This window comes from Alosa sapidissima, chromosome 11 (assembly GCF_018492685.1).
Source record: "Alosa sapidissima isolate fAloSap1 chromosome 11, fAloSap1.pri, whole genome shotgun sequence".
Taxonomy (NCBI): domain Eukaryota; kingdom Metazoa; phylum Chordata; class Actinopteri; order Clupeiformes; family Clupeidae; genus Alosa; species Alosa sapidissima.
In genome coordinates this window covers 19,159,004-19,173,395 of record NC_055967.1, presented here as the reverse complement: position 1 = coordinate 19,173,395, position 14,392 = coordinate 19,159,004, and the positions used below count along the sequence as shown (strand labels likewise).

General features: G+C 42.1%; 1 protein-coding gene across 1 annotated transcript; it reads left to right on the top strand.

The window, feature by feature from the left end:
- The first annotated feature begins 550 nt into the window (after nt 1-550).
- slc12a3 (solute carrier family 12 member 3) lies at nt 551-14,260 on the top strand. The gene is made up of 26 exons (XM_042109920.1): nt 551-861; nt 1,324-1,458; nt 2,963-3,038; nt 4,085-4,180; nt 4,827-4,966; nt 5,600-5,710; nt 5,844-5,955; nt 6,320-6,450; nt 6,873-6,957; nt 7,231-7,391; nt 7,780-7,887; nt 8,358-8,481; nt 8,832-8,933; nt 9,376-9,531; nt 9,786-9,885; nt 10,152-10,263; nt 10,804-10,941; nt 11,205-11,311; nt 11,435-11,517; nt 11,803-11,871; nt 12,001-12,105; nt 12,333-12,444; nt 12,902-12,988; nt 13,089-13,221; nt 13,474-13,541; nt 13,858-14,260. The coding sequence occupies exons 1-26, from the start codon at nt 574-576 to the stop codon at nt 13,997-13,999; spliced, it is 3,081 nt and encodes a 1,026-aa protein (XP_041965854.1). The 5' UTR covers nt 551-573; the 3' UTR covers nt 14,000-14,260.
- Nucleotides 14,261-14,392: the final 132 nt, after the last annotated feature.

Below are 14,392 nucleotides of genomic sequence, written 5' to 3'. Positions count from 1 at the left end.
CTCAGCATGCTGGCCCCACGACTGGTTTCAGCCGAGAAGTCCAACTAATGACAACATACTGGCTCTCCACAGTCTGCTGGACACTGGCCATTTGCCGAATACAGCAGCAAAGCACTATTTGAGGGGCCTTCGTTTAGTCCTTCGGAGAATGATGAACTGTATGCATTCTTCAGGACCTCATCAATCCCAACAAACTGCTCTGGTCCCCACTCAAGTGCTGACAGTGAAGGTTATGTTTGATTTGAGCTGTGACAAACAAACACAGAAAGTCAGTCACGCAGAGCCAAGCCTTCCTAGGCCTTCACCTTGAGAGCAACACTGAAGGTCATCTACCTTTAGCTCTTGATTACTCATTGTTCTGATGCTGTGTACAAGTTCTAGTCACACACAGAAGGCCCCAGGGGGCAATAATGAGGAGTTACCCATCACTCATAAAAACTCTATAGTGGCTCCAATGAGCTTGTTCCTCCAGTCTCATTACAAAGCCTAATTGGCTGTTTTAACCACAGGCACGTGTATATATAAGACTCCAATGCATCTGTTTCCGCAAGAGTCACCGTCCTTACTCAGGCTATGGAGAAGCCCCAGCCAGGAACCAATGTGTACAGCCTCGGTCCGATGAAGGGCAAGTACTCCATCTCGTCTGCTGACGGAGTGGAGCAGGAGGCTCGCTTTAGCGTGGTCAGTGATGGAGACAATATCAGCTACAGCGCTAGCAGCGTGGCGTCCCGCGACTCCCGTGGCATGTCTGGATTTGACACTCTAGACGCGCCACCGCGGTACGAGTTCTACTCCAACACCGAAGTCGCCGGGAGACGTCGCTTCAGACCCTCCCTGTTCCAGCTGCACTCCCACCAGGAGGTCAGACTCTGTTTAGACTCATAACATCCTCTGACTACCAACCTAATTCTTGTTATAATTCATGTTCATAAAAGATCATCATCGGGAGGAACTATCTTTTAGCCTCATAACTTTCTGTGACAGTCAGTAGGCCTGTCTTGATTGTGTGGTACTGCCTACAGCAGAATTGTGCGGTAATCTAAAAAAAATGCACTTGTATGCAAAATAATGTTTTAACTTGACAGAGGTATCACAAAAGGATATTTAAAAAGTGTACACTGAATGATTAAGGGGCAGTGTATGGAATATAAACATTGATACTGTGACAGGATATACAAGCTGAATATGTTTAAATAATGTAGTATAATATAACAGGCTGAAATACACAACTGTCTTGTATGTGGCAAGATACATACTGAACGTGTTAAATAACATATTATAGAATAGACTGATATACTGTATAGTATATGTTGTGTGTGGCAGGATAATTGCTGTCCTCCTCCTCTGTATGAGACCCATGGACCAGAAGAGACAGACAGAGAAAATATTCTAGAGGATGAGAAGGCTGACAAGCTAGCGCCAGAACCAACACGCTTTGGATGGGTGCAAGGTGTTATGGTAGGACATATTTGGGTTTCCACTATTAACGTCCACTGATTTTAAGTAACGTAGCCTAAAGTATCATGCACCTCTTTAGAGAGAACTGAATGTTTATAATAATTAGTATAATGTTAGAATATTATAATGTTTATAGTCCCTAAATGGTAAAAGTATAACCCTTAAAATACATCTTGTAACAGCATGTAGTGGTGTAAAATGTCTTTGTGTTCATTCATTTTTTTTTATCTGATATGTGAGGGTGATATGTGGCCTACTGGATAGGGGTAGCCGTGGCCTACTGGTTAGCGCTTTGGACTTGTAACCGGAGGGTTACCGGTTCGAACCCCAGCCAGTAGGAACGGCTGAAGTGCCCTTGAGCAAGGACCTAACCCCTCACTGCTCCCCAAGCCGCTGTAGCAGACAGCTCACTGCATCGGGATTAGTGTGTGCTTCACCTCATTGTGTGCTGAGTGTGTTTCACTAATTCACGGATTGGGATAAATGCAGAGACCAAATTTCCCTCACGGGATCAAAAGAGTATATATACTTATATATGTGAGGATCGTTTCACCAAATTGTGGGCTAGTGAACAGGTGCACATGTTCTATACAAAATAAATCTTGTAATGACACCTCCCGCGCTCCATAAAACATGCTTCCATACAATTGTTATTTATTGTTCAGTGTAGGTGAACAGTTATCCCATAGCCTGATAAAAAAAAAATATATATATATTTTTTTTTTATTACTAAGCTGGAATGGTGGTTTATTTATTGCCTTGATAGGGAGAGAGTAGTGACCCCACCCAGCCTTGAACCTGGGTCTCCAAACCTGCAGCTTGACCGCAACACCAAAAAGCCAGGCTCTTTGATATGGCAGAGTGCATACTCTACCGTAGTGACAGCACTCCATCACATTACCTTCCCCTACAGGAAGCATGCCCATGTGCTTCACGCATACTGGTGTCCCTCACACAGCCACCAGCCGTACTTCTCCCATAGCAGGTTGTCCCGTACACTAATGCTACACGCATCTCTGGGGTCCCTCACACAGGGGTCAATCTATCCTGGGGGTCCCCTCATACGGTTCACCTCTGATGGCCTCACGGCAAGCAACCCCACTTTTGACACCATATGTTACCAAAGGAGAGAGTAGTCACCCCATCCACCCATGAACCTGGGTCTCCGTGGTCCCAAAACTTCAGCTTGACTGTAACGCGTATGGCAGTCAGAGTGCATACTCAACCATAGTGATGGCACTCCATCACGCCTATAATAAAGTTTTAATGCCATTATGACATTAAATCTATATTATGTGTTATGCATTTGATAATGATGATGCTACTGGCCCATTATTGAGGAAGAAATGTTTGATGTTGTATTTGTTCTTAAAAGTCTTTCACCTAAAAAGACACACAACGCAGAACCTGCCTCACATTTATCGGCCTATAGCAGCGAGTATGGAGCTTATGAAACTGATCTCTTCCCTACGCTTGTCTGGATGAGTTTGTATTTTGTCTTCAGATCCGGTGCATGCTAAACATCTGGGGTGTGATTCTCTATCTCCGGCTACCTTGGATCACCGCACAGGCAGGGATTGGTGTGTTCATCCGTTTATTCTCTCTCTCTATCTCACACACACACACACACACACACACACACACACACACACACACACACACACACACACACACACACACACAGGAGACACAGTAGAGGCACACACTCTTTCACCATCTCTTTTTCTCTCTCCATCTGTCTCTTTCTCTTTTTTCATGAAAAACATTGATACTGTATGAACCCATCCACCTTTAAAACCTGATCAGAAACACTTAATCTCACCAGGCTAGGGGCAGATTTAGTGCCACAGTCACCTGAAGTCCAGCATCTGGCAGCTAGTCTAGGATAACGCACTGCTCTGATTACATGTTCCCCCTTCCCACCTCCCCACCTCCTCTCGTTCCCTCCTCCCCTTATCTTCTCCCCTTCTCATCTCACCTCCTCTCCTCCTCTCCTCTCCTCCTCTCCTTCCCTCCTCCCCTTATCTTCTCCCCTTCTCATCTCACCTCCTCTCCTCCTCTCCTCACCTCCTCTCCTCCTCTCCTTCCCTCCTCCCCTTATCTTCTCCCCTTCTCATCTCACCTCCTCTCCTCCTCTCCTCCTCTCCTTCCCTCCTCCCCTTATCTTCTCCCCTTCTCATCTCACCTCTTCACCTCCTCTCCTCCTCTCCTCTCCTCCTCTCCTCACCTCCTCTCCTCCTCTCCTTCCCTCCTCCCCTTATCTTCTCCCCTTCTCATCTCACCTCTTCACCTCCTCTCCTCCTCTCCTCTCCTCCTCTCCTCACCTCCTCTCCTCCTCTCCTTCCCTCCTCCCCTTATCTTCTCCCCTTCTCATCTCACCTCCTCTCCTCCCCTCCTCTCCTCCCCTCCTCTCCTCCTCTCCTCCTTTCCTTCCCTCCTCCCCTTATCTTCTCCCCTTCTCATCTCACCTCTTCACCTCCTCTCCTCCTCTCCTCCTCTCCTCACCTCCTCTCCTCCTCTCCTCACCTCCTCTCCTTCCCTCCTCCCCTTATCTTCTCCCCTTCTCATCTCACCTCCTCACCTCCTCTCCTCCGCTCCTCCCCTCCTCTTCTGCTCCTCTCCACAGGCCTCACCTGGATCATCATCCTCCTCTCCTCCCTCATCACAGGAGTGACCGGCCTCTCAGTCTCGGCCATAGCCACCAATGGCAAAGTCAAGGGCGGTAGGTAGTCGTCTGTGCAGTGCACACTACCACAAACCCATATCTAAAACCTGAATATCTAAAACATTGCACATAGATAGATTCTATAGACCCTTTCAAAATGTTCCTAGAGGATGAAACGTTCAAAACCAATGCAAATACTTTGAAATGAAAATTAATCAGACTTTAACACAATCCACAAAATATCAACTCTTTTATTTTATTTTGTTTGTTCCCAAGTTACTATTAGCGCAATATTGTTTTCTGTGCCACTGGAAATGCCTTAGGAACCCACATGTTTGTTTATGCAGTTGAAAAGGTCTATTGAGGTCGGTGTTGATGACGCACAGGACATTTCTTTAGCAATGTTGCTGGGCAACCACATAGCCAGTTCCATGTGTTCTGACTGAGAGATCATGAACATTTGCCTACTGATAATTAAAGTTCTCCAGAAAAAGAAAAGTGTTACCCAATATCAATGCAAACATGCTTGAACAACATATTACGGCAGCAACATGGCTGAGAACGTTGCCTTGTGTATCATCAGCCTAATAAATAACTGAATAAATACTATCTGGCACCCCACTTCAGATATCAGGACATTTTAAATATGTCCAAATGAAGTGGTCCTGCAGTGAGCCCTCTCTGTGTGTGCGGTGTGGTGCAGGTGGGACCTACTTCCTGATCTCCCGCAGCCTGGGGCCAGAGTTGGGCGGCTCCATTGGCCTCATCTTTGCCTTCGCCAACGCTGTGGCCGTTGCCATGCACACTGTTGGCTTCGCCGAGACCGTGCAGGACTTGATGCAGGTGAGTACAGTTGAATCACGCCATCCTTAAAATAAATTAAAAAAATAAAATAAAAAAATAAATCATGCTTTAGTGTACAAAATAAAGGCTTAGTGAATACAAAGTATGGAAAAAACAGCATTTGAAGATATGAGCATTTGAAGATATGAAATGTACTGTAAATGTTATTTATTTATTTATTTATTTATTTGGGGATTTATTTAAGCCTTTGCCTGCTTTCTGTGCATTTACTGTATCTAATACAGGTGCAAACAGGCAGGATTTAGTCTATACCTCCTAGTGTGTAAGCATATAAATGACTCCATAATAAATACTATTCTGATGTAATTAAAAATGGCGTCTGTGATTCGTTTTTTGTTAGTATATGAGCCCAACAACCAATCTAATCGCACCCCATTTACAGAGCATACGAACAGTTTTTTTTGCTCAAACACTAAATAGACAGCTATTAGGCCATTAAGATTAATTCACTGAATTTGACAGGAAATGTGCAGGATCATGGACTGCGCTTTTAAATCACATTAATGTAGTGAAATATACTATTACCAAAGGATCATTTTTGCATAAATACTGTACAGATTCTCCTGGTTAGCAGTACCACTGAAGTATATTTCATTCACTGTGTCATTTCAGGAACATGAGACTGGCATAGTAGATCCTATTAATGACATCCGGATCATTGGCGTCATCACTGTCACCTGTTTACTAGCCATCTCCATGGCAGGAATGGAGTGGGAATCAAAGGTCTGTCTGGAAGACCATCTTGGGATGGGATGGGAGTCAGTTATATATCTATGTTATATGCATGTGAAAGGTCGAATGTGTGTCTGTGTGGGGTGTAGATTGGGTTTTAAAGTCAGGTCTACCATATTCTCAGGCCCAGATTCTCTTCTTCTTTGTCATCATGGTCTCCTTCGCCAGCTACTTTGTTGGCACGGTGATTCCCGCCACCCCTGAGAAGCAGGCCAAAGGCTTCTACAGCTACAGAGGTTAGATTTAAACAGTGTAGACCTTTAGAGTTGACAGCTTGACCCAGTGGGCTGGATACTCTGCTTTACACACATTTACAAGTACTAGATAAGATCTTAAACTTCTTGACACAATCATATATCTAAATTTAATGTATTCTAATCATAGAATTTCTAATGTAATCTAATCACAGAATATGCAAAGTCTATTAAAGCAAACACTAATACTCATTTAATATTTTGAGAACTTGTACATGATGTTATACATGACAACATATGCCTTATACAAAAATGAATGGAAGTGTTAGCAGTTGTCTAAGTAACACTAGCATACAGTGTATATTGATGAGTTATATCCAAAAGCATATGTGGTTGTGTTCAACAGCGGACATCTTTGCTGAAAACTTTGTGCCGCGCTGGCGTGGTCCAGATGGCAGTTTCTTTGGGATGTTCTCCATTTTCTTTCCATCAGCCACTGGGATCCTGGCTGGAGCTAACATCTCTGGAGACCTAAAGGCAAGGGATCACTCTACTCAATCCACAATTTTTCAATCACATCTTTTCCTTACACACAAATGTTTTTCATACTTTCTTTCTTACATACTTATTTTTCTTTTCGGTCAAGGAGAATACTGAGACCAATGGAAAATTAAAGTGTGATAGATTTTTTTTTTTAAATGACCGTTTTGTATATCATAAATGCTGCAAAAGGTTTTTAGAGTTCAGAAGGTTGAAACACTCACACACTCTTGAGAGCCATGGAAGTTTAAACACAGCATTGACACAAATATCAAATAGAGACTGCAGAAACCAGGGTATTGCTGGTCTGTTCAGATACACAGTTAGGAAACAGAATATTGATTTGGCTATTTGACGCCAGTACTGAGTGTCCCTGCCTAAATGCCCAGTAATCCACATAATCCCCGCCTGCACCCTAGGATCCCAACATTGCTATACCCAAAGGGACGCTGTCTGCCATTTTCTGGACTACAGTATCCTATCTGCTCATATCAGTCACAATAGGTTAGTCAACTGTTTCCATTTCATTTTAATCAAAAAAGGTCATCATGTGTGTGTGTGCGTGTGTGTGTGTGTGTGTGTGTGTGTGTGTGTGTGTGTGTGGTGTGTGTGTGAGAGAGAGAGAAAGTTTAGATAATGGAAGTGAGTTCTACTATCTTAACTATCCAATTACTCTGCAATCCCATCACATGCATTTAATTCACTTTTAATTCATAAAACAATCTAATACTCCCTCCAGTGTAATACCAGCTGGCAGTAATCCTGTGTGTAAAATAGGGTCATGTGTGGTGCGAGATGCATCTGGCTACATCAATGACACACTGGCTGAGCCTTATAATAAAGAAGACTGCTTAGGCATGGGCTGCCACTACGGCTGGAACTTCAGTGAATGCATCTCCAACAAAACCTGTGCCTATGGCATCAGCAACTACTACCAGGTACCACTTATCACTGCCATCCACAAGGTATACTGTATAGGCAACACGTGGTGTCTACATAAGAAGACATAGCGCTGCTTTAATTATTTTCATTTGATCCCAATGGGTACATTACATATACAGAAAAATAACTTTAGATAGGTTGGAATGGAGAACAGCAGAGGTAGACTGAAATACATGTAAATACAGGGTGATAAATGGTACCCATCTCATGTTATCCTTAGATAGAGTAGAGTGGAGAGCAGGAGACATAAATGTCATATTCAAATGCAGTTTGATAAATGGTACCTGCATCATGTTATCCTAACATAGAGGAGAGAGGAGTGCAGGACATATAAATGTTAAATAGAGGCCAATAGATGTTACCTGTCCTGTATTAACTCCTCAGAGTATGAGTTTGGTGTCTGCATTCGGACCCCTGATCACAGCAGGGATATTTGGGGCCACACTCTCCTCAGCTTTGGCCTGCCTGGTCTCAGCACCCAAGGTTTTCCAGGTAATGACTCTACAATGTGTATTCAGACCTAATGTCAATCATGTACAGTTCATAACAATCATTAAATAGTACACAAAACCCCTGGGAATAACTGATTAAAGTAATAATTGAAGACAGCATGGCAGTCGACACCAGTTCAGTTGAATGCCAGATAATCAGTTAAAATGGGAGTCATGGTAGCCATATTGGACAAGCCAGTTTAAATCAGGCAAAATAAGGTCTGATCCAAAACTAATTGCAACATATTTTTTTCACAGTTTTTGGTAGAAATATGTTAAAATGAGAGCATTTTACACTTATGTTTTTTTTTTAGATTCCTAGAATGTGTAACCTCTCTACAATAGGTAATATTTGATTCTGGAACAAATGTAGCCTTCATATGTCACAGCTCTAGTTCCACAGTCAAGTGCAGTCTGTCTGTCTGGAGACAGACTAAAATCAAGAGTGTTTTTGTTTCTCCTCACCTGCAGTGTCTGTGTAAGGATAACCTGTACCCGCTCATTGGCTTCTTTGGGAAAGGCTATGGGAAGAATGACGAGCCCTACAGAGCCTACCTGTTGACCTACATCATCGCCGTCTGCTTTGTTATCATTGGTGAGATGGCAGTATCACCTCAAATTCTTAATTACATTTAAACCTGATTGCCAGTCTATGTGCTGTATGTCTAAACCTGTCTGTCTCGCAATCTTTCACTCAGTGTGTCACCCTTCCTGTCTATCAATCCCTTTGTGATTGGAACATTAATGGAGCATCACGTTTAAGCAAATCCTTAAACCCTTAAAGGAGTGACGGGAATGTTGGGAAATTAACATTCTAAAGAATATCTGGGTTCATTGAATTCAACATAGAATTTTAGAACCTTCAATTGTTGCGGAACTTAGAATGTTCAAAAACCTACACCTTAAGGAAGAGGTGCTCACATCTTTCTCTGTTTGAATTCCCAGCTGAGCTGAACACCATCGCTCCTATCATCTCCAACTTCTTCCTGTGTTCTTACGCCCTCATCAACTTCAGCTGCTTTCACGCCTCCATCACTAACTCTCCAGGTGGGCAATTCATGTATTTAGTTATCTATCATTGTTATAACTCCCATAAAGACGTATAGTTAATATATAGAAATTTCTCTTAATAATAATAATAATAATAATAATAATATATATATATATATATATATATATATATATATATATATATATATATGTATATATATATATATGTATTATTATTATTATTATTATTATTATTATTATTATTATTATTATTATTAAGAGACATTTCTCACCAGGCATCAAGATATGATCACATAATATGTAACTATACTACAACTAATCCCATACACACACACATTTATCTTCTGTCACACTGTAGCCTCTCTTCTGGGTTATGGTCTCAGTCTGTGTGTGATATGATTCACTGATGCTGCTCTCTCTCATGTGTGTGTGTGTGTGTGTGTGTGTGTGTGTGTGTGTGTGTATGTGTGTGTGTCAGGTTGGCGCCCGTCTTTCCGTTACTTTAATAAGTGGGCGTCGCTGCTGTGCGCCATGGTGGCGGTTGTCATTATGTTCCTGCTGACCTGGTGGGCGGCACTCATCGCTATCGGAGTCGTGCTCTTCCTGCTGGGCTACGTGCTCTACAAGAGACCCTGTGAGACGACAAACACTCATGCATACCCACGCAAAACCACATCTCTCAGTTCCTGCTGCCAGGATCATGTCTTTTCCTGTCCCTATGTGATAGCTCAGGCTACTGATTATCCTTGGCTTGAGTTTTCATTTGAGACCCTACTGTTCACCAAACACACTCATCTCATATATATGTTCATGGGCAAAATGTGTACTGTATGATATATTGCAGAGTTTGATGTATTAGTGTGATTAATGTCTTATTTGCTTAAACAGCTGTGAACTGGGGCTCCTCAGTCCAAGCTAGCTCCTATAACATGGCTCTCTCTCACTGTATGGGTCTCAACCAGGTGGACGACCATATAAAAAATTACAGGTACACACCACTCTCACGCCCCACTACTCCCCACCATAATCTCAGAACACAAGTGTGTGTGTGTGTGTGTGTGTGTGTGTGATATACTTTATCTTCACTTTGCTTCTCATTCATTCCCTCATCTTCATGTTTTTTTTAATTATTTTTTTTATGAGAGGTACATCGCCACCTCCCCTTGTCATATCACCAAACACCAAATCACACTAGTCTTTCCTCTCCATCTCTGTCCCTGACCCACCCCTGTCTGTCTCTGGCTATCTTCCCAGACCTCAGTGTCTTCTCCTCACTGGCCCTCCTGCTGTCCGGCCTGCCCTGGTGGACTTTGTTGGGACCTTCACCAAGAACCTGAGTCTGATGATGTGTGCGAATGTTGTCGTTGTAAGTTTAAAAGCTAGAATAGATGATCTCTCACTGTATAAATGGTACTGTTAGTAGTTTTTTCCATGTCAGAGTCAGACTATAAAATATATTAGCCTGGGAACCAGACAAATCTGATTCCTCATTGATCATTTGTCTGGTGTTAGCCAGGCTATAAAAATGTGTGTAGACTTATAACAATCATACAGATTCTACAGATGTGACAAAAAGATGTCATGCGTAATATTTATGGTGCAGTCTATGATTTTTGGTCATGTTTCTTACTCTTTATTTCCTCAAACTGAAAACGTAGGTGCATGTAATATGCAGGGATATTGGAAAACATCTTTTCATTTCTCCCCAAGAATTACATCACCATTGTAGTTGCTCTACAAGCCTTTATGACAAGCAAAAATACTTTGAGGCATAGGTAAATGTTTCATCCAGAGCAAGCTTTGATGATGTTGGATGTAACCCAAGTTCAGCCCCTAAGGTTAGGCAAGGTTCTTGAAGTCTTTTTCATCTTCACCTGGAAAAACATTTTTCTTTGCCCTGCCTCAGGAAAGTCCTTCTCCCGATGCTGTAGATTCTGCCAGCCACAGCTCTCACGTAGCCTGGCTGAACCAACGACAGATTAAATCCTTTTACCATGGAGTGGTAGCAGATAACCTACGCTCTGGCGTCCAGATGCTGCTGCAGGTCAATACTTGCCTTATGTCCCCTCTTGCTACAACTTCTATTATGTTCATCCAAGGATATCAGACACACACTGATGCTTTTCACACGTGTTCACAAGTTCCTAATGGAAACAAATAAAGTTATTTGAATTGAATTGGATATTTGATGGAATATGTGTTAATAAACAACTGATAAAATAACAATAAATAAATAATCTTTTTTTTTATTACAAAATGAAACTTGGAGCTGAAATGAAATGACCCTCACTTTCTGTTGTCTATTAGGGAGCGGGATTGGGACGAATGCGCCCAAACATGTTGGTGATGGGTTATAAAAAGAACTGGCGGAAAGACAAAGCAAGTAGCATGGACAGTTACATAGGCATCTTACAGTAAGTTCGTAAGACACAGTCAAACTTACAAAACATGGTAATTTCAAAACATTGTCAGTTAGGGTTATGCAAGGCCCATGGTGCATCCAGGAGGTTTGGTATGCTAATATATCTGTGTTGCAGTGATGCCTTTGACCTTCACTATGGTGTGTGTGTGCTTCGAATGAAAGAAGGCCTGGACATGTCTTGGAAGATGCAAGCTCACGGTAAGCATAACAAGAGGAAATGAGGACTATTTTACATTTTCCCCTTTCTCCCTATGACTAGGTTCTAATCCGTTGCATAAAATGAAATGCATTATGCCATATTTCAAAATGCAAGAAGAGCAATTAATCAACATAGCAAATTGATCATAAATATGCATCACAAATGCCACAGACTGCAGCATTTCTTTGGATTTGAAATGTTGATGTGATTAAAAGTATGCTATAGTATGTTTCATTTTTATATATGGTATTTAAGTAATCTCAAACACATGCTCTATTTATCAGCTAACCCTGCATATGAGGCCCATCCAGAGCAAACAGGATCTCCCCCCGAATCTCCCTCATGCATCTCATGTACGTACAGAATTATCCACTGTTGAGTCAATGATGCTTTAGGGAGGTTGGTTATAGTTGTTTGTGTTGTTATAGCAACACCCTATAGGTTTAGGCCTGGCCAGTGAGCTGTCTTGTGGTGTTGTTTAGTTTCAGGCCCTGAGGCTTCAGTCATTCCCCCTCAGGCCTCAACTGTGTTCCAGAAAAAGCAGGAGAAGAAGACTATTGATGTGTACTGGCTTTCTGATGATGGAGGTGAACAACAATGAAAAAGAAAATACCCGTTATGTGTAAAAGTGTTTTGTATAGAGCATAGACACAGACTGTGTGTAAGAGCACTCAGAGATTCAGTGATGATATTAGTTGATTCGTTGATTTGATTGGTTAAGATGTTCTCACAGCGAAAACTGTGCCACTGCTGTGTGATGTCCACATGAGCCCAAGCCTCTGGTAAGATATGATTTTCTCTGTGCTGTCGGTAGGCCTGACACTTCTCATCCCCTACCTCCTCACCCGTAAGAAGCGCTGGGCAAAGTGTAAGGTGCGTGTGTTCGTGGGGGGAGATATCCAGCGCATGGAGGAGCGCAAGAAAGAGTGAGTAAACCACTAACAGTTCACACTACGTGCGTGGGAGTAACAGATGATGATGATGATGATGATGATGATGATGATGATGAAGACTACTGTTTCTGTATTCTGCTACTGTATTCCATAATCTAGCCAAATGAAAACCATAAAATATTCTAAATACCCTGGATTAGTGTTGTATAATGTACGAGGGGCAAATAATAAGTACCTACCAAAAGAAAGGTGTAGAATGAGTTGTAGTCCTTGTTGAAAATAGATAAGGGAAAAAAGGTCTTGGGCCAAAATATACAGTGTTATGTCAGCCTTAAGACAAAAATCTCTGCCAGTGCGATCCATTCCAGTTCATCTTTCACCAATTTACAGTGAAGCAGTAAAGCTCTTGACCAATGAGAGGGTTCATTCAGCATGATGCGAGCTTCTGGCTACCCAGATTAATGAGAGGGTACTCTGTGTTCTCTTCCAGGGTGATGAGTCTCATCACTAAATTCCGATTAGGGTTCCAGGAGGTCCTGGTTCTGCCTGATATCAACGAGAGGCCTCAGCCTGAAAAGTACGGTTCACACACACACCCTATCTTCCACTTGGATGACCATGCAGTAATCACAGTCAAATGGAGTCAGTAAAAAAACAAACACTTTCTGTCCTGGCAGTGTCAAGAAGTTTGAGGACCTGATCGCACCCTACAGAGTGGACACAGTCACTAAGAGTGCAGACTCAGAGGCAGGGTTGAAGGACTATCCCTGGGAGGTGTCCACTGAGGAGATGGAGAGATATAAAGCCAAGGTGAGCCTAGACTTTAGTTCACTTAAATAAACCACCTGAGATATACAGTAGGCTTCATCAGCTGGTTTCACGCTAAACTCTCCTATGTATTTCAATGTCTCTGTGATTAAATTGATTCTTATGCATAATGATGTTTCTATGTTTGCATAAACTTTGTCTGTTTCTCTAATTGAGATGGATTCCTGTATTCTAGCATAATGTCATTCATGTCTTTCATATTTATTTTGTGTCTATATTTGTGTGGTATTGCAGTCTCACCGACAGATACGTCTTAATGAGATTTTGTGTGATTACTCACGAGAGGCTGCCCTCGTTGTTGTGTAAGTAAAACATCATACATACAAATGATTTCAACACAGAACTGTATTCATTAGAAAAATAAATGGACACGCTTCAAAAGATGGACCTCATATAGGAAGTACATGTTGTGCAGTTTTGGCCATGATTTAGACAGTTTAAGATTAAAACTTTGTGTGGTCTTTAACTTTAACCATACAGACAGACAGACTGACAGACATTCATTCAGGCAGGCAGACCGACTTTATTCATCCTGAGGGAAATTGAAATCTGTACACTTTCAAAGACCTGTGTCCATCAGAATCAGACGCCTCACCCTCTTTCTGCTGCGATCTTTAGGACCCTGCCTGTTGGCAGGAGAGGGATGTGTCCGAGTGCACTCTACATGGCCTGGCTGGAGACACTGTCACGTAACCTTCGACCTCCAGTCCTGCTCATCAGGGGAAATCAACAGAATGTTCTCACCTTCTACTGTCAGTGATCCCAGCTCAACCCAACAGTACCACAATCAGTCATTTGATGAGAACTTAAACTAGCCATTTCAATTTAATTTATGTCTGTAAATTGCAAGTTGGCTAGTGGTTGTTTAGTTAGGTCTAGTATTGTAAGTTATTACTGATGTCAAGATGTGGTGTAAACTTTTCTGGAACATATTCTTTTCTCACTTTTCTGTGTTTGTGTCACATGTAGGCTGTAATTCACAATGTATCTAATTAAATAAATTACTGTGAGTTAATATAAACAGTCTTGGGTTGCACTGGAAAGCAAAAGGCATCTAATATCCGAGTAATTAGGGTATTTACTGTACAGTTGCATAACTGTAAGAGAAAGACTGATGCAACCCAAAGGTGATTTGCCTGGAAAGCGTGTGCTG